Source organism: Trichechus manatus, unplaced genomic scaffold (assembly GCF_000243295.1).
Source record: "Trichechus manatus latirostris isolate Lorelei unplaced genomic scaffold, TriManLat1.0 scaffold00179, whole genome shotgun sequence".
In the NCBI taxonomy this organism is placed as follows: Eukaryota; Metazoa; Chordata; class Mammalia; order Sirenia; family Trichechidae; genus Trichechus; species Trichechus manatus.
Window position 1 is genome coordinate 4,696,664 of NW_004444115.1, and position 24,914 is coordinate 4,721,577.

Sequence of the window (24,914 nt, forward strand, 5' to 3'; positions counted from 1 at the left end):
AGCCCTTTCAATAATATTTTTGGCTCCAATTTTCAACACTGGCTTTGGAGTCACACAATTGCACCTCCAGATAAAATAGTCAGTCTAACCAGTAAGGTAATGGCCATCCTTGAACAACTGCGTGCCTAGTACTCCTACCATGATCTGTGGGATATCTGACAGTTGGCTAATGACACAGAACGAATGCACAAGCAACAATGAGAGAGCGATGCAAATAAAATTAACCAAGGTGGAAATGAGAAACAACTGAGAGTGACAATCTTGCCACTGTCTAGGATATACAGCAATAATTGATCACAACATTCTGAGAACTGCTTAGGCTTAGCAGTAGTGTCATTATTGATCATCTATTTTTAACATTGGGGTAACTGAGTGACCTAAAAGGAGCTCAGAAAGAGAGATGTGGGCTAGCATGGTCAGGGAAAACTTCTTGGAAGAAGAGGAAATTTCCTCTGAGCAGTGAAGGGTAGGCATGATTTGGAGAGATATAAAGGAATGGGGGAAGGAACTAAAAATGAGGGTTCAAAATGCATGAGTCAAGACACTCAGGTAGGAGGGAGCACGTGGTATTTTAGAGCCCGTTCTGGATGGAGCGATGGCTTTAAATGAAGGATCAGAAGGAGGGAGCCAATATGGGAAGGTCAGCTCAGACAGAGGGAAGCCGCTGGCAAAGTGCTTCAATCGTGTTCCCCTCATGGCACACACACAAAACGGAAATGTTTGTATCCGTGCCGTGCACTGACTAGGGAAACAGAGAGCACCACTACATACACAAACAGCATAGAATTCAGGCAGAGATGCATGGGCACAGTAGTAAGCCTGGCCCCTCTTCTCTGAAAACACCCAGACTGCCTGCTCTTCTACATTGCAGTGCACACAACTCTCTACAATGCCCTAGCAGTAGCCTTACCAACAGAGTCAAGCTAACTTATCACCTCTCTAATTCCAGAGATTAACCTTCACATGCCTCAGCCTTGCACGGAGAGAAGCATACTAATCTCTTGGTCTCTCCATCCTACTGCTGACTCCTTGACTTGTCAGCTAAAACACGTCAGCAACTTTTCTCCTGAGCTGCTACCGTGGGGCCACGTCTCCCCTATTCTACCCTTTGCAGTGAGGGTTTGGAAGTTTTAGCTCTTATTTTCGGGTCTGTGATGCATTTTTTGCATATGGTGTGAGGCAGTGGTCCAACTTCATTCCTTTGCATGTGCTCGTCCAGTTGTTCAAGCACCATCTGTTGAAGAGACTATTCTTCCTCAACTGAATGATCTTGGGACTCTTTTTTTTTTAACTGAATTTTAGATGAAGGTTTACAGAATAAACCAGCTTCTCATTAAACAGTTAGTACATATATTGTTTTATGGCATTGGTTAACAACCCCATGACATGTTAGTACTCTCCCTTCTTGACTTTAGGGTTCCCTATTACCAGCTTTCCTGTCCCCTCCTGTCTTCTAGTCATTGCCCCTGGGTTGGTGTGCCCCTTTAGTCTCATTTTGTCCTATGGGTCTGTCTGATCTTTGGCTAAAAGGTGAACCTCCAGAATGACCTCATTACTGGGCCAAAAGGGTGTCCAGGGCCATACTCTTGGGGTTTCTCCAGTCTGTCAGGCCAGTAAGTCTAGTCTTTTTTTTTTTTTTGAGTTAGAATTTTGTTCTACATTTTTCTCCTGCTCTCTCTAGGACCCTTTATTGTGATCCCTGTCAGAGTAGTCAGTGGTGGTAGCCAGGCACCATCTAGTTGTACTGGACTCAGTCTGGCAGAGGCCATATTAGTTGTGGTCTATTAGTCCTTTGAACTAATCTTTCCCTTGTGTCTTTAGTTTTCTTCATTTTCCCTTGCTCCTGAAGGGGTGAGACCAGTGGAGTATCTTAGATGGCCGCTCACAGGCTTTTAAGACAATCTTGGGACTCTTGTCGAAAACTGACTATGATGTATGGGTTTATTTCTGGATGCTCAATTGGATTCCATTGGTCTGTATTTCTATCCTATGCCAGTATGACATTATTTTGATTACTGTAGCTCTGTATTAAGTTTTGAAGTTGGGAAGTGTGAGTGAGTCCTCCAACTTTGTTCTTATTTTTCAAGATTGTTTGGCTATTCTGGTTCCCTGCAATTTTATATGAAGTATTTTTAGGATCAGCTGGTCAATTTCTGCAAAACAAAAACAAACAAACAAACAAAAAAACCAGCTAGGATTTTGATAGCTATTGTGTTGAATCGGTTGAGCAATTTGGGATTATTGTCATTTTAACCATATTAAATATTCTAACATATGAACACAGGATATCTATTTCTTCTTTAATTTGTTTTGTAGTTTTTAGTGTACAAGTCTTGCACTTCTTTTGCTTAATTTATTCCTAAGATTATATTCTTTTGATGCTATTGTAAATGGAATTGTTTTCTTAAGTTCATATTCTTATGGTTCATTGCTGTTGTTGTGTGCCATCTAGTCAATTCCGACTCACAGAGACCCCATGTGACAGAGTAGAACCACCCCATAAGGTTTTCTAGGCTGTAATCTTTATAAGATCAGATCACCAGGGCCTTCTCCCAGTGCAGCCACTTGGTGGGTTCAAACTGCCAACCTTTTGGTTAGTGGCTGAACACATAACCGTTGTGCCACAAGGGCTCCTTATTCATTACAAGTGTATAGAAATACAACTGATTTCTCGTATCCTGCAACTTTGCTTAATTTGTTCATTAGCTCTAAATTTTTTGTGTGGATTTTTTAGGATTTTCTCTATATACGAACATGTCTCTATTAATAGAGATAGTTTTAGTTCTTCCTTTCTATTCTGGATGCTGTCTATTTCTTTTTCTTGCCAAATTGCCTTGGCTCTCCAGTACAATATTGAACAGCAGTAGCAAGAACATCCTTGTCTTGTTCTGACCTTATGGGGAGAGTGCTCAGTCTTTAAGTATGATGCTGTTGCTGTTAGTTGCTGTTCAGTCAGCTTTGACTCACGGCTACTGTCATGGATTGAATTATGTACTGTAAATCCTAACCCCTACACCTGTGGTTGTAATCCCATTTTGGAATACAGCTTTCTTTGTTATGTTAATGAGGCCATATCATTGCAGATTGTGTTTTAAGCCTTTGAGATATAAAAGGAGCACATTCAGCACAGAGAAGCAAGCAGAGATAGGGCCGGGGGAGATAGATGCCAAGCCACATGAAGATCACCCAGGGACTGAGGAACAGAAGCTGAAAAGAGACAAGGACCAGAGCTGACAGAGAGAGAAAGCCTTCCCTTAGAGCCAGAGCCCTGAATTTGGACTTCTAGCCTCCTAAACTGTGAGAAAATAAATTTCTGTTTGTTAAAGCCACCCACTTGTGTTATTTCTGTTATAGCAGCACTAGATAACTAAGGCAGCTACCCATGCACAATAAAACAAAATGTTGCCTGCTCCTGCGCCATCTTCAAGATTGTTAGTATGCTTCAGTCCATTACTGCAGCCACTGAATATCCTGAGTGCCTTCTAACCTAGGGGGCTCATCTTCTAGCACTATATCAGAAATGTTTTGCTATGATCCATAGAGTTTTCATTGGCTAATTTTTGAAGGTAGATTGCCAGGCCTTTCTTCCTAGTCTGTCTTAGTCTGGAAACTCTGCTGAAACCTGTTCACCTTCTGGTATTTGAAATACTGGTGGCATAACTTCTAGCATCACAGTAACACACAAGCCACCACAGTTGTGGTCACAGATATTAAACAAGTGTTAATATTTTGCCATATTTGGTACTGATTTTTCAAAACATTACAGATACAGCTGAAGCCCCGCCTCTCATGCTGGTTCCCTATAGTCCTCTCCAGAAGTAAATCTCTGTGCTTAAATTGTTCTGTATTCTGCTCCTCATGCATTTTCTATAATTTTACTAAATATGTCTACATCTAAGCCACATTTATATTTTTATGGGTACTACTATTTGTGGTTTGCAGATTTACCTAAGTGTTATTCTATTACATGTATCCTTTTTACCTCTGCTTTTTCCATGTGTTCCTGGGGTATATCCAAATCTTGAAGCACCAATCAGCACACAGCTGTCTCCTCATGCACATATTAGATGGCTTATCTAGGATACACACAGAGAAGTGGGAGTAAAGTATAATTATCTTCAACTTCACTAAATATTGCCAAAGTACTCTCTAAAGTGCCTGTATAAATTTACACTCCCATCAGCAATGTGTAAGAATTCTTATCCCTGCATATCCTTACCAGTACTTGGTGTTCACATTTAAAATGTTTGTCAATTTGAAGGGTATGAATGTTTCTCATGTTGATTCTTTTGTCAGTGAAGTTGAGAATTTGTTCATATATTTATTGACAATTAAGTTCCTCTCCTAAGAAATACCTATACATATCATTTGCTCATTTTTATTATGAGTTGTCTCTGTCTTATCCATTTTTAGACGTTCCTTCCATATTCGTTACACTAACTCTTTGCCATTTATAAGATACAGCAAATATCTTTCTTAGTCTGTGACTTGCCTTTTTATATTGTTTAAAAGGTCTTTTGAAGCACAGTTTTATATTTTAATGTTATTAAATTTATTAATTTTTTCCTTTATACCTGAGCATCTTCTTTGGTTTTGTCCTTCCCGAACTAAAACTCAGTCTCTCTTCTTTTCTAGCTGATGCATTTTAAGGTTGATACTTTTCCCGCTAGGTATGGTTGTAGCTTTAGTTTTTCATTCAATTCTGAATCTGAAAGCCTAGATAAAATGCATAAATTCCTAAAAATGTATATAAAATGGTAAATTGGCAAAAAGAAAATTTGAACCAACAAAAATTTAAGAAATTAAAATGGTAGTAAGAAAACTTCCCTTCCCAAATTCCTTGGCCTAGGTGGTTTTATATGAGAGGATATCAATTTTTGAAGAAGCATTAATTCATATCTTATACAAGTTGTTCCAGGATTTTCTTCTTTATAAACATTCTATTATGGAAATTGCCAAATACACCTAGTTCTGCTATACTGCAACATATGCTTCTAAAAATCACTGTACTCTGTAAAATCATACAGCAAAAACCACAGGCTTATCAGAAAAATGAGGTTAGAGCATAGCACTCAAAAATATGGTTAGTAATACAAACTCACAAAAGATAGGATTCTATTGAAAATGGTAGCACAATTTTACAGTTTTACACATGATAAATCAGACAAAAACATTCAGAACAAAGCAGAGAGAGACAAAAAGATGGAAAACACAGAGGAGAAGGTAAAAGAAAAAGAGTTCACTGAGAAGGTTTACATGTAATTATATTTCCACAACAAATAAGTTAGAGAGAGAGGAAAAGAAAGAGAGAGACTATATTAAATGTTAAAAGCAATATTTGAAGAGAATGGCTGAGATTTTTCCAAAATAAGTGAAATACATAAAGCCACAAATTTGATAAGCTTTATGAATCCCAAGTTGAGTAAATTTTAAAAAATCCACATATGGGCACATCAGTAACATTGCTGAAAACCAAAGGCAAAGAAAATCTTAAAAGGAGCCTTGGGATGAGACATATTAGCTTTAAAAGTGCAGAAATTAACCTGACAGTTGACTTTTCAACAGAAACAATGGAAACTACAACAGAATGCACTTGATATCTTTCAAGTGTCAATTTTCATACTCAGAAAATGAAGGAATTAAGGTAAAATAAAGGCATTTTCAGACAAAGAAAAATTGGGAGAATTAATCACCAGAAGGTATACTTTAAATAAAACACTAGGGATGTTTATTTTAGTGAAATGAAAAAGATCCCAGATACAAATGAAAAAGATCCCCAGAAATTCAGAAGGAATAAAGAGCAATAAAAATGGCACCTATATGAGGAAATATAAATGAATACTGACTTTACAAAACAATAATGTCTTATTTAGTCAAAACTACATACAGAAAAAATATACAGAGAATTAAAATATATGACAACAATATCATGTAAGTCAGGAGGATGGGTAAACGGAGTAAGTCTTTGCATTGGAGCATGGGGCCAAGATGGTAGAACAGTCAAATGCTTCCTGTGGTCCCTCTTACAACAAAGACCCTAAAAAACAAATGAACTGATTATACATGACAATCTAGGAGCCCTGAACATCAAAGACAAAGTTGAGAAGTCAGATTGAGGAGCAGGAGGAGGGAAAGGACAGTCCAGAAGCAGTGAGCAAGTGCCAGACCTGACCTGGCAGGCACCCTACAGGCTGGATCATTTGGAACACGCAGGCTGAGGCAAGCAGTAGCATTCAGGACACGTTTTCCACATCAAGAGAAACCGAGCATCGGAGAGTCTGCATAAACCTCCAGAACTGGGGGAAGTGGTGCTGGATCAGGAAAAGTTAAATGCAAGTGTCTAACCTACCGAGTGGGATCAAATAACCCTTCCCCCTCTGGGAAGTGCCTCTCTTCCTCTCACTCGCCCCCTCCCCACTCTGCTCTGGTCCTGGTCCAGCAGTGTTCAGTGGCTGCCCTGCCCCCTAGGCTGGAAGTGGGACCTGTCGTGTCAGTCTCCCAGCTTTGGGGAGGGAACAAATAAACAAACGAACAAACAGGAAAAAAGAAACCACCAGCTCCCCTAGGCTGGGAACTCAGGGTAGGCACTGCCCCTTTGCCTAGGCACTGGCATAAGGGGTTCACGGACTTTGAATGCTTTTCACCCCTGATTAGACCTGTGTGGTCTCATTCAACATTGTAAGCCCTCTTTAGCATAGTACAACAGGGTATATACCTGAAGTCTATTTTCAACTGCATCAGCTAAGGCGGAGTGGCAGATTCATGACATCTGACACTGCCTTGCCCATTAAACAGGGTCCTCACCTACTCACATCAGGGGCCTGAGGACTGTAGCTCCACCCACTCTACCCTGCTACCCATTACATGGGTCTGAGAATAACCGGTGCCTTCCAGTCCTTACAGCCAACAGCACTGGGTGCCCAAAGTCCAGCTGCATACCCACTCACCTACGCACTTTAGGGGATAGGGACACTTTCGGTGAAGGACATAACATCTAGAAAGAAGCTCAGTAAAGACACACAAGATCTAAATGCCACAATCAACCAACTTGATCTCATAGACATATACAGAACACACCAGCCAACAGCAGCCAAGTATACTTTCTTTTCCAATGCACATGGAACATTCTCCAGAAGAGACCACATATTAGGACATAAAGCAAGCCTTACCAGAACCCAAAGCATGGAAATATTACAAAGCATCTTTTCTGACCATAAAGCCATAAAAGTAGAAATCAATAACAGAAAAAGCAAGGAAGAAAATCAAACACATGGAAACCAAACAACACCTTGCTCAAAAATTACTGGGTTATAGAAGAAATCAAGGACAGAATAAAGAAATTCATAGACTCAAATGAGAATGAAAACACATCTTACCAGAACCTTTGGGACACAGCAAAAGCAGTGCTCAGAGGTCAGTTTATAACAATAAATGCACACATCCAAAAAGAAGAAAGGGCCAAAATCAAAACATTAACCTTACAACTAGAACAAATAGAAACAGAGCAGCCAAAGAAGCCCTTGGGCACCAGAAGAAAGGAAATAATAAAAATTAGAGCAGAAATAAATGAAATAGAGAGTAGAAAAACAACTGAAAGAGCCAACAAGACCAAAAGCAGGTTCTTTGAAAAGATCAACAAAATTGATAAACCACTGGCCAAAATGACAAAAGAAAAACAGGAGAGGAAGCAAATAACCCATATAAGAAATGAGATGGGCGATATCACAACAGACCCAACTGAAATAAAAAGCATCATGACAGAATACTATGAAAAACTGTACTCCAACAAATTTGAAAACCTAGAGGTAATGGACAAATTTCTAGAAATACACTACCTACATAGACTAACACAAACTGAGGTAGAAAAATTAAATAAACCTATAACAAAAGAAAAGACTGAAGAGGTAATAAAAAAACACCCAACAACAACAACAACAACAAAAAACCCTTGGCCCTGACAGCTTCACTGGAGAATTCTACCAAATTTTCAGAGAAGAGTTAACACCACTATTACTAAAGGTATTTCAGAGCATAAAGAGGATGGAATACTCCCAAACTCATTCTATGAAGCTGGCATAACACTGATACCAAAACCAGGTAAAGACACCACAAAAAAAGAAAATTACTGACCAATCCCTCACGAACATAGATGCAAAAATCCTCAACAAAATTCTAGCCAATAGAATTCAGCAACATATCAAAAAATAATTCACCATGACCAAGTGGGATTCATACCAGAAATGCATGGATGGTTCAACATTAGAAAAACAATCAACGTAATCCACCACATAAATAAAACAAAAGAACCACATGATCTTATCAATCAATGCAGAAAAGGCATTCCACAAAGTCCAACACCCACGCGTGATGAAAACACTCAGCAAAATAGGAACAGAAGGCAAATTCCTTGACATAATAAAGGATATTTATACAAAGCCAGCAGACAACATCATCCTAAATGGAGAGAATCTGAAAGCATTCCCCTTGGGAATGGGAACCAGACAAGGATGCCCTTTATCACCACTCTTATTCAACTTTGTTCTGGAAGTCCTAGCCAGGGCAATAAGGCAAGAAAAAGAAATAAAGGGAATCCAAATTGGTAAGGAAGAAGTAAAAGTAGCTCTATTCACAGATGATATGATCTTATACACAGAAAACCCCAAAGAATCCACAAGAAAACTACTGGAACTAATAGAAGATTTCAGCAAAGTATCAGGATACAAGAGAAACATACAAAAATCAGTTGGAATCCTCTACACCAACAAAGAGAACTTCCAATCAATACCATTTACAATATCCCCCAAGAAGATAAAATAAGGTCCCTGCATTGTCCAGGAAGATGGTATAAAGGCACAAATTTCTATTAGACTTTGATAAGGCTGCATCATGTAATCTCTAGGATAACCACTAAAAGAATAATAAAAGGCATGACTTTCAAGTTAATGGAAGATAAAAAGGAAAATAAAAAGTAGTCAATCCCAGAAATACAAAAAAAAAAAAAAAAGGGAAAAAGGAACTTAAAATATATGGGACAAATGAAAAGCACTTGTTAAAATGATATTATTAATTACAGTGAGTATAAATGGACTAAAGATTCCAATTAGAAGACAGAAATTATCAAACTGAATAGCAGATTCAACTATTTGTTATTTACAAGAATACATCTAAAGCCATAGAAAGGCTAAAAGCAAAACAACAGAAAAACATATGCCATGTAAACACTAACCAAAAGAAAGCTAGTGCCGCTATATTAATACCAAGGTAGACTTTAAGGCAAAAAGCATTATTAGAGATATTGAAGAACATTTAATGATGACAAAAAGTTTATTTATAAGGAAGATATAACCAAACTTAATTTTGTAAGCTCCTAATAACATAGCCTCTAAATACATAAAGCAAATAGAAAAATTCAAACTCCTAGTGGGAGATTTAGACATACTTTTTTCATTAGCTGATAGAGCAAGCAGACAAACACAGAAAAAAGATTTGACCTAAATGACCTATAGAGAACAGACACTGACTATACATTCTTTTCAAGTACATATAAAACATTTAAGATATTATAAATACCAGCCAAGTCTCAATAAATTTCAAAGGACTGAAATGACACAGACCTTTTCTACATCATATGCAAATAAGGCACTATTTAAGAACAAAAACTTAATTAGAAAATCTACATATGTTTGAAAATTAATAAATATATCTCTCAATAACCCATGGGTCAAAAAGAAATTTCAACAGAAATCAGAAAATATTTTGAAATGAATGATAATTAAAATAATATAAAAACCTGTAGAATGCAACTTAAAACTGCTTGGAGAAAAATACATAGCCTTAAATCTATAAAAGATGGAAGGCCTCAGTGTCTTTATTTTAACATAACTCTTAAAAGATATTTTAGTTGGAAAGGATTCTTAGTATTTAACATTCCATGGTGGTTAATATGCTCTCTCTCTCTGGTTGTGTTTAGTGTCTTTGTCTTTGGTATTTTGCAGTTGTATTATTATGTGTGGCATCTTGTGAATCAAAGATTTATATCTTTCATCAGTTTTGGAAAACTTTTTCCATTCATTCTTCAAATATTGTCTCATTCTATTTTCTCTTTCTCGAACACCTATTAGACACATGAATATTTCTCAAATGTTCTAACTGATGATTGGTTATCGCTAAATAGGGGCCAATTTTTAGGAAATTTCTCAATTTGTAGGTCATCAGATTATGTAGTTTGTAAATTTGTACCCCATATCCACGTAAGGTGCAGGCCCAAATAAGGCCCAAGATTTCAAATTCTCAAGGAGAGCATCTGTCCTTGCCCGGAGCCTAAGCAGGGATAGAAAGAGTTGAATGGAGTAAATAATAAAAATCCATTATAGTACATCCCTTAGAGCATCTCAGTTTTAAGTCGGGGTTTTGGTTCCATCTCCCAACCCTGCGCTGGCGCAGGGCCTTGTCTCCTGTTCCCAAGTGGATGGTCACAACTCTAGCTGCTATGTTTCCCAAGTTAAATGCCCTTCTCATCCCCATCAGCTGCAGCATCAGAGTACTAGTCCCATCTTCTTTGGCTGGCACCTGGGGATTTCTCTTTCATTCTTATGAGTTCAGCTAGGCAGTTAAAATAATTTTTGTTGTATTTTACCCAGTATAACAAGGGGCTTATAGGAGGAGAGTTTTTGAAGTTATCTCAGTTCACCGTCTTGCAGAATGGAAGTGGTAGTTTAATCTTTAACAATACACAAATTGTTAGCTGACTGGCATCTCCTAAGGTTGTAAACTCATAAAGAAGGTAACAAGAAATTAAATCTCTATTTTAAGAGAGAAATCATTGAATCATTGCTCTGTTAAATGTTGGATTGGTGAATTTTTTTTTTCCAACACCCATATGACTTGTAATCTCTTTAAACAGTTTACAAAACATATCCATCCTCCTCCCCCCATCCAGAGTGTAAAAAAACAAACAAACAAACAAAAAAAACCAGAATTGAGCCAAGCAGGAAGAGCCTAAATTTTAGATAGTCAATTTTCATTAGGAAAAAAAAAGAAAGACAATAATACTAACTGCTATTAAGAATTTGTTCAAAAACTTAACCTTCAGTTAATAACCAGTGATCATTACTTATGTGAGCCAGTTTTCTATACTTTCTCCACCCACAGTTGTTGACCATGGTTATTGATATCTAGAGTGATAGCTTCAATTTTAGATCATAAGCACTGATCATGGTCTTTAGGGAAAGGTAAAAGGAAAAAAGTAAACACCAATAAAGCATCTACTATGTATCAGGAGGCCCCTGGGTGGTGCAAATGGCTTATGCTCAGCTACTAACCAGCAGCAACGGGAAGAAAGCTCTGGCGATCTGCTTCCATAAAGATTACAGCCAAGAAAACCCTATGGAGCAGTTCTATTCTGTAACACATGGAGTCTCCGTGAGTTGGAATCTCCTCGATGGCAACAGTATGTGCCACTCTGTTAGGAACTTTATGTTCAATATTTCAATTAATAAAGTATCATTGGTCTCATTTTAGAGATGAGAAAATTCAAGCTCCTGGTTAGGTAACCTATTCAAGGCCAAACAGCACATGCTGTAGCCAGGATTTGACCTTGGGTGCGTTTGACTTTGAAGCCCATACTAGGTCTACTCCATTGCAAAACCTTCTGTAATGTCTGCTGATATTTAATCAGTGAAGAAAAAAAAAAAAAAATCAAAGTCTCTAGATTTGACTAAATAAGAGGGAGAATGGATTTAAAGAGTTTAGGGTAAAAATGCAAAAAATGTCAAAGCAAAAAGGGTTTACTGCTTAACTCTTCGCTATTCAGAATATTTTTCTCAACAGAATTACGCATTATCTCTCCTGAAGAAGGCTGAGCTATGTCTGTATGACATTACTTCATTATATATGTATATATTTTAACTGAATCTGCCACACTCTAAAAGCTAATCTGAAACAAAAAACCAGGTCTCAAACAACTCTAGATTCCAAAGCTGCAAATCTGTCTAGATCCCAGCACACGATCGAGGTTAGGAAGCTCCAGGTGAAGGTGGTGTGCATGAGCAGGAAGATGAACTGCTGTCCATGTTGTTCGCTGACAGATGCACAAAGTGATCTGTTTATGGGGAACTGTTTTTCCCTGACTTCTGAGAACAAGCAATGTGAATTAATCCTGGATGTACAAAGCCATCTCTAGACGCCCTGGAGAGTCTTAACTACACGGTGAATAGTTTCCCATCCACATGTCCACAAGACTGCTTTTCCCTTTGCTTTTCGTGACTCTAAAAATCTTTCAGAGGTGGTTTATGCAGAGCGTCTGCTTGCTGCTCCTGCCAGTGCTAAGTGATACCAGGGCACAACCAGAGATACAGCATATGCCCTGTCATCAAAAAGATGACAGACAACCCTAGTACATTTGCATCGAACACAAATCACATCAGCAGAAGTACCAAATAAAGGTTATAGTATGTTCTCAGTTGGGTTTAAATGCACAAAAATAAATCTGGAAGGAAATATGCAAAAATGTTAAGAATGGATCTAATTGGGAAAAGGGATTATGAGTATTTTTTCCTATTTCTTTTTATTCATTTGTTCTCATATTTTTTTACCATAGGCATGCTAAATACTAAAAATACAGTGCACTTCTCTAAATATTTTACATAATATTTTACATAATATGATATGGCATATCTTCCTAACATAGTTCAGAAGCACTAATATATCACGGAAAATATGACATTGAGGAAAATTCTATTCCAAGGAGTCAAAATTCCATTCAAACTTAGTTCATATCAGTTCTTTCTGCTTTCCCCCAAACTAGCCTGGCCCCACGTACTTGTGAGTGGAGAGTCCCACCATCTCTTGCCTCCTTCTATGCATGTAATAGTTGCACTTTCAGACCCACCCAACTCTAATCCCTGAGAGTAGACTTCAGCCTTCACAGCCTGGCACGCGAATCCCTCCCCTTTCAACCACATTAGCACCATGTCTGAGCTATGCTTTCTAGAAATCTATGTCTTAATTATTTCACTTGTATAAGTAGCACCTTTTTGATGAGACTAGAGATTCCCTGCAGTGTGGCTCACATATGCTTTAAGATCGTGCTGGTTACAGATGACTAGACATGTTAAGGCAATCAGGATCTTCCCCAAAGATCTGAAACAGGGGATGAGAGAGACTTGGCCTCTCTATGGGGACAGACTGGCCACGTTTGACCTTGGACACTGGGCTTCTCCAGGTAATCTGGGAAAGTCACTGATTTCCAGAGCAGACAAAGAAGGAAGCTGATGCACACAGAAAAGCAGTGATAAGACCTACACCACACACACACACACACACACACACACAAACACACACTCACATACACGCACACAAAATACTGCCTGATTCCTTGGTCTTCCATTGGCTGGACTGCATTTTTGTTTTCTTACATCAAACTAAGCTACTACCTTTCAGTTTCAGTTACTTGCCATCAAAGAGTCTATGGGAGCCCATCTTTTATTTCTTTGGTGTATCTTACACATATCAGGTTTTCAGTTAAGACTTTTGGATTCACTGAGTCTCAAACCTTCTCGCATAAGGGTTTCCACATCTGCCTTCATATTTCTTCTTTTCTTCATTTGCTGACATTATTACTGGTTGATTTTGGTGAGCATAATTCAAAAGTTCTTTTATAACTTTTCACCTGACTGGCTAACAATTCCTGTCACTGAACTAAGAGCCCAGGAAAGACTACAGCAGCCTATGACACAAGGGATAAGCAGGAAACTAAAGCACTTATTCAGCACTTCCCGAAGTGTGTTCCTCAGAAAACTAGTTCTACAAGAAACACAAACACACACACTCACACACAGAGAATTCTGTAGCCAATGAATTTTGAGAGAGCTACAATGCAGATAAGAATATTATGGTCTCTGAGAAGTTTAACCTGCATTCTCTAAACTTATTTGACCTCTGAATCCCTTTTTCCATTTAACATCCCTCAAGACTAGTAGTTCTGTGCCACATACTCAGGGCTCCACGGCCCTGGTTACACTTTCACATTAAGTGCCTTGAACAACTCCATGCATCAATCTCATTTTCTCAATGGAGCCCATATAAGAACCTCAGATTACAGGCAGTGTGACAGACCAAAGCAAACATGGAAATCTGAAAGACTTGAGGTCAAAACTAAGCTACTCAAGCAATTAGCTGTGTGAATGGGAACACCATGGGTAAGTTACTTAAACTCTGTGAGCTTCCACTTTTTCTTATCTATAAAATAAGACTGATCTGAGGAGCAAATAGAACATCCTTTAATTAAAATGCCATTTCTCCTTTCTCTTCCTCATCTTCATACTCTCAGCACAGTGTTCCTTCAACTACTGACTTCAAAAAGCACTCTGATGGGTAGAAAGATGCCTAAATGCCAGGTATGGAAGTCCAGATCAGCTAAATACACCCCCACCCCCCAGTCCAGGGTAACTAGCACCATGTACACTTGGAAGGAGGGGACCTGATGTTCACTGTTGATGGATTCCCAAGTTGTCAACATGTCCAAAACTCAACTCAGCACCTTCCTCCCCTAATTGTATTCATTCTGGGTTACTGATCTCAATGAGGGCATCTAATCTACCCAGGCATTCAGACCTGCAAGTCATAGACTCCTCTCTCTTCCTCTGTGAGACGCCACCAATCCCCCTTCCTTGAGGACTTGTTGACCCAATGTTGGAATGCCGATGGCAGACAGCCTTCAGCAACAGTCCTTTCAGGGGCTGCCTCAGCTTCAGACAGCCACTTTGCCCAAGTCCTGCTCCTTCCCAGAGTGGTCTGTATCCAATGGAAGATTGATGCGAAAGGATAAAGGCCTGGCCATCTTGGCTCAAGCTGAGATAACACTGAGGGACCATTCTAGCTCCTGAGTACCCCTGAAGTCAGTCAAAGCTGTCATTGGATCTCATCATAGCTGGACTTCTGTCTCTGACCACTTCTGCTTACTTCTCCTCCTTTTCACAGATGTTGATCTCAAAGGTACTATGAACATCCGGCACTCTAATTTCCATCTGAGTCAGCTTCCCACAGGAACCCAAACCATGACATTAATCTATTACCTGCCTGATTCAGTATAAACTGAAAACTAAAACCTAACTGCACAGATCCCTACCTGGACTCTAGGTGACCTTGCAGTTGGACCTTTTCCCAGGTTCTAAAGAAGCCCTGAGAGCTGAAGCATGAAGACTTGATAGAAACCTTGAAGGATTCATCACCTCAAGAGACCACAGATGGGCCTGATTTCTCCCTGGACAAACTGGTCTCGGGTCATGCACACTCTTATATAATAGAGACTGTGGACCGTTTATTGCCATCACTAGGAGCATGGGCATCCTAGCTCAAGAGCTTTAAGAAATTCAATGAGTGGTGCTGCTGCATAACCAAAAGATTTTCCTCTACTGGACTTTTGGAATCCACTGAGCTGGTGACCCTGGTCAGGGTTCAATTTCTGGTTCTTTACTGTAATACAACTTTTTATATTAATAGTTCCTTTTTTCACTTTAGGCACCCCTCCTTTAAGATGTCTGATCCCCCAGATCCTAAAACTGACCTTTGCCACCATCTCTCAACAGATGGTTCAACTGGTTCAGGATACTATTTATTAGGCCCTGTTTATGATCATCTCTGGGTTGTTCTACAATGAATGATACTATCTTGAACAAAAGAGGGAACTGACAATGTTGAACTTTATCTGAGCCCCGTATTCCCAGAAAGCAGTGAGAATTGAGAAATCCCCTCACCTTTTTGTGTCCCCAGAAACCACCCTGCCCTTGCATATCCTAAGACCCATGTTCACTCTTCCTCATGGACTCCATTCTTTTATAAAATCCCTAGTTTTCTCCCTCTTCTTGGAGATGTTCCTCATAAATGAATGTTCTCCTATTAAAATAGTCTGATTAAAATTACCTCAATTGTCAGGTGCTGTGCGGTTTACAATTAAGTTTACCCAAAGAATTTGATCTCTGTCCTTGGTTCCAGAGAGATAACCTCTAAAACCTTGGAATTTCCCCAGTGATTGAGTGAGTGTCTTTTACCTACGATAGCTCTAGATCACATCTACCTTATAGATTATGCTAATGATGTGACTCTGGTGGGGGCTGGCCAGGCCAGAGAGATCCACCATGTGATATCAGCCCAACCTCAGAGGAGGGAGGTTGATTCAATCAATCATGACTATGTGATTCAACCAATCATGACTATGTAATTCAAACAATCATGAGGCCCCAATGAAGACTCTGGACACAGAAGCTCCATGGCTTTCCTGGTTGGTGAAAGACATCCAAGCATGTGGAGAGTAGCGCACCCTTTGTGACTTGGAAGCTACATTTTGGGAACCTTCCCGGACGTTGCCCTATGCCTCTCTCCATTTGTATCATTTTTGCTGTAATAAAACTGTAACTGTAAGTATAACACTTTCCGTGAGTTCTTTAAGTTGTTCTATTGAATTCTTGAACCTGAGGGAGTAGGGGAGCCAGCAGGTCAGAAGTCAAGGGGAACCTGGGAACACCTGAGCTTACAGCTGGTTGGTATCCCGAGGGGATAGAGGGAACCCCTGAATTTATAGCTAGCAGGTCAGAAGTGAGCAGGGCCCTAGGGACCCCAAAGTTTATGAGAACACCCTGAATTTGTAGGCAGCAGGTCGCAGTGAGGGTGTCCTGGGGACATCTGAAGTCTTAGACAGACTTGCCAGTCTGGAGGATGGTGCCCTTTAATTTGAGGTATGACTTAGCTCTGGTGGTTAGGGTCAGAGGAAGTAGTATTAATTTACTCAGTGTTGGAACTGAGTGGATGAGACTGATATAGTTGATTGATCTGATTTTCACACAAGCCTGTTTTGTCTTTCACACTTCCTAACTCATTCTACAAGGCCAGCACTACCCTGATAGCAAAACCAAACAAAGACATTACAAGAACTCTACGGAGTTCTAACAAACAAGTGTAAAAATCCTCACAATGAAGTACTGACCTGTTGCTGTTGGGTAGATTCCTACTCATAGCGACCCTAGAGGACAGAGCAGAACTGCCTCACAGGGTTTCCAAGGAGCAGCTGGTGGATTCGAACTGCTGACCTTTTGGTTAGCAGCTGTATCACTTAACCACCGCGCCACCAGGGCCCCATTAAAGTATTAACAAACTGAATCCAGCAATATAAAGGTGGAGTTTATCCCAGGAATGCAAGACTAATTCACATTCAAAAAATCAATTAATGTATTTCATCAAATTAGTAGATCATTTCAATAGATGCAGAAAAAGCATTTGACAAAAACTCAAAATCCTCTCAGTAAACTAGGAATGGAACAGAATTTCTTTTATCCTTAATCTGATAAAGGGAATTTATTAAAAAAAAAAAAAAAACCTTCAGCTAACATCATACTTATTATGATAAAAGATAAAATACTGAATGCTTTCTCCCCAAAGTTGAGAACAAGCCAAGGACATCTCTTTCACCACTCCCATTCGACATCATAGTGAAAGTTCTAGTTAGTGCAATAAAACAGGAAAAAAGAATAAAAGGCAAACAGAATGGAAAGGAAGAAATAAATGGTCTCTATTCCCAGACAACATGATTGTCCACATAACATGAAAATTCCAAAAAACAAACAAAAAAGCTCCTATTAAGCGAGCTCAGCAGCTTAGCAAGGCTGGAGGATTCAAGGTCAATACTGAAGAATCAATTCTATTTTTATATGTTAGAAATGAACAATAGAAATACAAAATATGTTCCGTTTACAATATTACCACAAACACAAAATACTTAAGTATAGATCTAAACAAATATGTGCAGAAGCTGTAGGCGATAACTAAAAACTATTGATAGCAAAAAAAACTTATTTTTGTTGTTTAAAATGTACACAGTAGAACATACACCAATTCAACAGTTTCTACATGTACAATTCAGTGACACTGATTACATTCTTTGAGTTGTACAACCATTCTCACCCTCCTTTTTCAAGTTGTTCCTCCCTCATTAACATAAACTCACTGGTCCCTAAGTTTTCCTATCTAATCTTTCAAGATGTTGTTGTCAATTTGATCCCACATAGGTAAATCTTAAAGCAGCACAACGCTCAAGGTAGACATTCTTTACTAGTTAAGCTAAACTACCGTTTGGTTTTAAGAAGAATTCAGGCAATATTTATGGTTTAAGGTTTAAAGATTATCTCAGGGCAATAGTTTCTGGGGTTCATCCAGTATCCATGGCTCCAGAAAGTCTGTATTCCATGAGAATTTGAAATTCTGTTCTGCATTTTCCCCCTTTTGATAAAGATTCTTCCATAGAATTTTTGATCAAAATGTTGTCACTTGATTTCTTGACTGCTGCTTCCATGGGCACTGATTGTTGATCCAAGTAGAATGAAATCCTTGACAATTTCAGTCTTTTCTCCATTTATCATGATGTTTATCAAAAGTCCAGTTGTGAGAATTTTCATTTTGTTTGCATTCAGGTGTAATCCATACTGCAGGCTGCTGTCTTTGACCTTCATCAGTAAGTGCTTCAAGCAAGGTTGTATCATATGCACATTACAGGTTGTTAATCAGTCTTCTCCAATCCTGATGCCTGGTCCCTTCTGATGACATGTCCAAAGTAAGCAACATGAAGTCTTGCCATCCTCGCTTCTATATTCTGACTGTGCTTCCTCCAAGATAGATTTGTTCATTCTTCTGGCAGTCCATGGTATATTCAATATTCTTTGCCAACACTACAATTTAAAGGTATCAATTCTTCTTCAGTCTTCCTTATTCACTATCCAGCTTTCGCATGCATATGAGGTGATTGAACATACCATGGCTTGGGTCAGGTGCACCTTAGTCATCGAAGAGGCACCTTTGCTTTTTAACACTTTAGTCTTTAATGGTCATACTATTTGTAATTTCTGCATATTTAAAGTACCTGACATAGTACCTAGCACAGGTGCTCAGTACACAGATGCTCCCTTCCCTTCATACATCGCTGTGCATTTGTTTTAAGTTAGTATTCCCTGCTGAAAGCTTTCTACTCCTTACCACAGCTAACTTGCAGGCATTAAGACTCAGGCAACACCTTCTTCTGAAAGGTTTCCCTAAACCCCCTCCTCCTTGCCTCCTTTCACTGCCCATAAAAGGTTGGGTCTGGTGCCCCTCTTCTGAGCTTTCTCATCTGTGCAGTAAGTGTTAACTAAGCAGGCTTGGGATGTTTAAACCCTGAATACACCAAGGAAAGGACTGGCCACTGACCAGCTCCTGAGGCATAAAACCTACGTCCTTGGAATATCCTGCCTGATAAGAGTGTCTGTATTTCTGGGCCTTGGGCCACACCAGCTAATCTATGCTAACAATGTGATCTATAGTGGAGGCCTTGAGATACGCTGTATCAGTCTGACCTATGGAGGGGCAGCAGTCAAGAAATCAAATGAAGTATTGTGTTGGGTAAATCTGCTGCAAAAGACGTCTCTGAAGTGTTAAAAAGCAAAGATATCACTTTGAGGACTAAAGTACTCCTGATGCAAGCCATGGTATTTTCAATCACCTTATATGCATGCAAAAGGTGAACAATGAATAAGGAAGGCTGAAGAAGAATGGATGCATTTGAATTATGATGTTGGTGAAGAATACTGAATATACCATGGACTGCCAGAAGAATGAACAAATCTGTCTTGGAAAAAGTACAGCCAGAATCCTCTTCAGAAGCAAGGATGGCAAGACTTCATCTTAACGTACTTTGGACATGTTATCAGGAGGGATGAGTCCCTGGAAAAGTGCATCATGCTTTGTAAAGGAGAGCATCAGCAATAAAGAAGACCCTCAGTGAGATGGACTGACACAGTGGCTGCAACAATGAGCTCAAACATAGCAAAGACTGTGAAGATGGTGCAGGACCGGGCAGTGTTTTGTTCTGTTGTACACTGGGTCACTATGAGTCAGGTATGACTCGACGGCACCTAACAACAACAACAACATGGAGGGGCTGGAGACTGAGTACCTAAGAACAATCACACAAAGTTTCCATGCCTATGTGACTGACCCTCAATAAAAACCATGGACACCAAGGCTTGAGTGAGCTTCCCTGGTTGGCAACACTTCATACATGTTATACATCCTTGCTGGGAAAATTAAGCATGGGCTGTGTGACTCCACTGGGAGAAGACAACTGGAAACTCATCCCTGGTCTCTCCTGGACCCTACTCTATGCACCTTCTGCCTTTGCTGACTTTAATCTGTATCATTTCACTGTAATAAACCATAACTATAACAGCTTTTCTGAGTTCTGTGAGTCCTTCTAGCAAATCACTGGACCTGACGGTGGGTCTTGGGGACCCCCTAAAACATCATCCCACTGGGTTTACTTCTGTCAGATCACTTGTTGTAATGAGTTGTCTATGTGATTTCTCTAAGGGCAAGACTTTGAATAGTCACCTATTATCTCTAGTGCCTAGTTAACACCTATAACAGATGTTCAGTAAATAGATTGCAAGGTGGCCTAACCTGGTTGCAAGCCAGATTCCCACCTGAGACAGAACTATGCCTCAGAGGCCTGCAGAGGAGTCTGAAAGTAGCATGGGTTCTTTCCCAAGAAGAAATCATATAACACTGACCACGCAAAAGAACAGGTAGTATAAACTGTCAACTCAAGAAATCTGAACAGAGAATTAAGTTTGTCAAACAACACATCCAGGATGGGAATTTGAAAAGCCTGGGCCAAGTAATAGCAGCAAGTGACAGCATATTCAAGGGCCATGAAAGCTATGGGTACTTTTGGAGAGATGAGAACAGTAAGGCAGAAAGAAGGACCATGGGAATTCCATTCTGTCAACGTTTTTTACTTTCAAACTCTGCCTTTAAGGAAAGCCTTCTCCACACCAAGGTGAGTGACATTTCAATGGTAAGTGCCAAGACTGGACATCTAAAATTCAAGAAATCTTTTGGAAACAAGGAGAGTCTATATTTGTCTGACTAGATTCCCTGGCTCTGCCCTCAAGTCAGTCTCAAGTTTCTGGCCTTTCTGGTCCTGGCTGATAACTCAAAAATGGTTAGCAACCCCATCACAAAAATCACAACATTAAGGAAGTTTTGCTAAGGTTTTCTATTGATAATTCTTAATCTTTCTTAAGAGATAAACACAGTTCAATTAAACACGTGTTTTGTTTTAGAGCTGCAATATCAGTCAAATAGATATGCAATATTCAATGAATGCCAACTCACTGTGGAGCACCCACCTCAAGTCAATAGTTCTGACTAGCATGGCGCGATGTTAGAGCTGATTAGAAAAGAGGCCACATCTTCAATTTAAATTTCCTCATTTTAAAAATGGAGAAGCTGGAGCCCAGAAAATAGTCTTTACTGTTGAACAAAGATCACAGTGCTCACGAGTGCGAGCAGCCAGGACATTTCTCCAACTGTCAACCAGATCAGCACACTCCTTTTCCTCTGTGCCCTGGCCCCTGGCACAGCCTCCACTCTACTCCCAGCGAAGCGCCCCATCAAGGCTCACCAGGCCTGGCCCTCTGCTCAGACACAACTCACTGGGCAACCTTGGGCAGTACCTTCACCTCTCTAGCCTGTTTTTGTATCTGGATGTAGGGTAATAACTCTTGCCTCACTGGATTTTTTTATGCATGTTAATGACAAAGTGTGGAGCAATGTGCCTGGCATACAGAAGATGCTCAAAAAATGTAATTTTACTTTCCTCTTCCCATCAAGTCTTCCTCCTTTTCAACCAGATTTCTGCCTTTTTCAACCAGATTTCCTCATGTGAGCCACAACTCCAAAGGAAATTACTTGAGGGACTATTTTCTCAGTTCTCCCAAAGATAGTACATAACTAGTACCATTCTAGAAGAAAAGAACAGAAGCTAAGTCATTACACACTATGGATGTCTTAAGGCATCAGGGCTTAATTCTCTCCATGAATCCAGCTAAGAAAAACTGCTCCATGGCCTCAGACAGCTCTACCAGATACATTACAATACCCTTGCACACATCTAGTATTGAACACTTACCAATGCAGGTCGAGGGATGGGAGTAGGGGCAGAGAGGATGATCCAAGAGGTGACTTACAATGCCTTCCTGGCGGCCCTGTGGCTGATTGCTGACCAGCACTCTGTGAGTGCCGTGTGCTGCCCACAAGCCTAGCAATACCTGCAGGCACTCCTCAGCAGTCCAGTGCTCTGTGAGGGGGACAGCATTAGTGTCTGGATTTCAACCACCAACTTTTACAGTGTCATTATGCCTTACCTCCTGCCCTACCATGGCTGTGACACCTCTGAGCCCCACAAGGAACAGTCTTCTGGGCCTCAGCTTTTACCTGGCCCACCTTACTTACTTATACACTTACTTAGACACATACACACACACACACACACACACACACACACACCCACCCCTCAGACCTTCATGCAAATGCTGCTGCTATCTCTGAAACTCATCCAGACTGCCTCAGTGCCCCTGGGATAGTCTAGGGAGTCCTGGATCTCAGAGTCACCTAATAAACCATGTTCTCTGCCATGTCCATCTGCCTCACCCCTGCACATGCCTTGGGGAAGAAGGAAGAAGTACAGGGGAAGTCCATGGACGGGGTAAGGCCACTTCTCTGATCCTCTCTGGGCCTGTTCTGCAGTCAAAAGGTGGGAGCATGAGTGCCTTCCAACTCCAGAACTGGAACGAAAGCCATCAGGGGAAAGGGAGAGGAAGGTGTCCTTTGCCAGCTTGTTTCAAATCCCGCTTACGGTATTATCTAGTTTGGTTTACTTAAAACAAGGAAAGTTCCAAGGGAATTGAAATGAGAGGTGATCAGAGCTTCAGAACTCTGAAAATTTTTCAGTTAGAGGAGATACCAACAGCTGGATCATTCCATTTTTCTGAGTTTCATTTGTTTGTTTTCGGAGAGAGCAGATGAGGGTGATGGGATCCGCAGTGTAGATCTTTGTACTGAGCGTGAAGGTCTGCACCGAGTGTATAGGTATGCACCGAATGTGGAGGTCTGCACCAAGTGTACAGGTCTGTACCAAGTGTACAGGTCTGCACTGAGCACGGAGGTCTTCATCGAGTGTCTAGGTCTGCACCGAGTGTGGAGGTGTGCACTGAGCGTGGAGGTCTGCAACGAGTGTACAGGTGTGCACCGAGTGCGGAGGTGTGCACTGAGCATAGAGGTCTACACCGAGTGTACCGGTATGCATCGAGTGTACAGGTCTGCACCGAATCTGGAGGTCTGTACCGAGTGTGGAGGTCTGCACCATGTGTGGAAGTGTTAATGGAGAATGGAGGTCTGCATTGAGTGCAGAGGTCCTTACTTCCATTTTCTAAAGCTACTGACTGTACAGCAAAGTCCAAACCTTGTACCTGTCATTCAAGGCACTCTCACAACCCACCTGGGCCTGCACTCAGTGGGATCCACTCCTCCCAGTACGGCCTGTATTTGACCCTTGGGCCTCCCTGTTGCCCTCAGGCTCTCCATGCTGCGCCTTGGTTTTACTGCTCTGCTGGGGCACCACTAGAACCTGCACCCCATCCCGCCGCCAACTCAGTGAAGCTCTGCAGCTTTCACAGCGTGCACGGACTTGGCAGTGGCATGAGTCCATTACCTCCCAGAACAGGCAGTGACATGCTTCGTTTACAGCTCCCACTTCAATGCTCAACAATGCTTGTGGAGTGTTTGCAAGAGTGAGATATAAAGAATCTAGTCCAGAAACTGACCACGGGTCATGACCACCATCCATAAAACCACTCTGGACTTCCCTGCTTGATTAACGCTTATGATCAAAGTCTTCCTCTCAGTCTGTACCCAAACTGGCATTCCAGATAGACAGGTGAGGACTAATGGTAGCACACAGTTCCATAAGTTACCGGAGCAAGGCGCCTCAGGGAAGCTGCTCTCCTTGTTCCCAAGGGTCCAGAACTAGCCGTCCTCAAGGCCGGAGCCCCAGCCCTGAGGCCAGAACCAAAGCACACTGACAGCCAGGTGGTCCATTCCAGCCCATCTCGGGCAGCTAGTTTCTATCGCACCTATAGTTGGACCTGTGGTTTGGAAACCCAAACATTCTGCCATTGGATCAGAAATAGTTTTGGGAAGGGAGACAGCAAATCACAGGACCAAATTCTAGCCTCACCTTAAACACACAAATTTCCCAGTTTTCTGAATGGCTCTCTCCATAGTGCACTCTGCTCTGTGGGCAAACAGGGCCCTAGCTGTAACAGGTGGCCCACCGGTAGAAGGGCTGAAAGAAGAGGCCGGGGTAGTGGGAGGGGGAGGGGGGAAATCAGAAGGAAACCAGGCAAATAAACAGGAATCAAAAGGGCAAAGCAGTGGGAAGGAAAGGACTAGGGAGTGGAAATTGGAAATAAAAGGGAGGGAGGAAAAGGAAAGGCAGGAAAGAATCATTTGGAGGCGAGTAGCCCAGGAGCAGCCAGGAGCCCAGAGGGAGGACCCCGGACCTGAAGCGGTTGGCCGGCGCGTGGGGCGGTGGCGGGCGGCGGCACCTTACCGGCGGTAGCCAAGTGCAGGCTCTCCAGGCTCCAGTAGCGGGACAGGGCGCCACGCATGCCCCCGCTGCCTCCGCGGCCGCCGCACACCACGCCGCTGCTGTCCGAGTCGGAGCCCGGGGACAGCCCGGCGCTGCTGCCGCCGCTGCTGCTGCTAGTGCCTAAGTCGCCGCTCGCCCGCCCGCTCGACTCGCTGGGACATTGCTGCGTCCTCATGCAGGCAGGCCCGAGTTCCAGCCACAGGCTTGGTGGAAGCTGGGCCAGCGGCGGGGGCGCCGCAGGACAGGGCCCCAGGGGCGCGGCGGCGGCAGAGCTGTCGGGCGAAGGGGCGCGCGAGCCAGGGCCGGCGCCGCTGTCGGAGCACGAGAGACGTGCCGACGGTCGCGCGGCGTTCTCGGCCCCATCCCCGTCGTCGCGCGGCCGCCGCTCGGGGCCAGCTGACAT

General features: G+C 41.4%; 1 protein-coding gene across 1 annotated transcript; it reads right to left on the reverse strand.

The window, feature by feature from the left end:
• Nucleotides 1–4,130: 4,130 nt before the first annotated feature.
• LOC111822457 (translation initiation factor IF-2-like) lies at nt 4,131–24,914 on the reverse strand. Its single transcript, XM_023741351.1, has 2 exons — nt 24,473–24,914; nt 4,131–4,737 (listed from the first exon to the last, which is right to left on the reverse strand). The coding sequence occupies exons 1-2, from the start codon at nt 24,912–24,914 to the stop codon at nt 4,697–4,699; spliced, it is 483 nt and encodes a 160-aa protein (XP_023597119.1). The 3' UTR covers nt 4,131–4,696.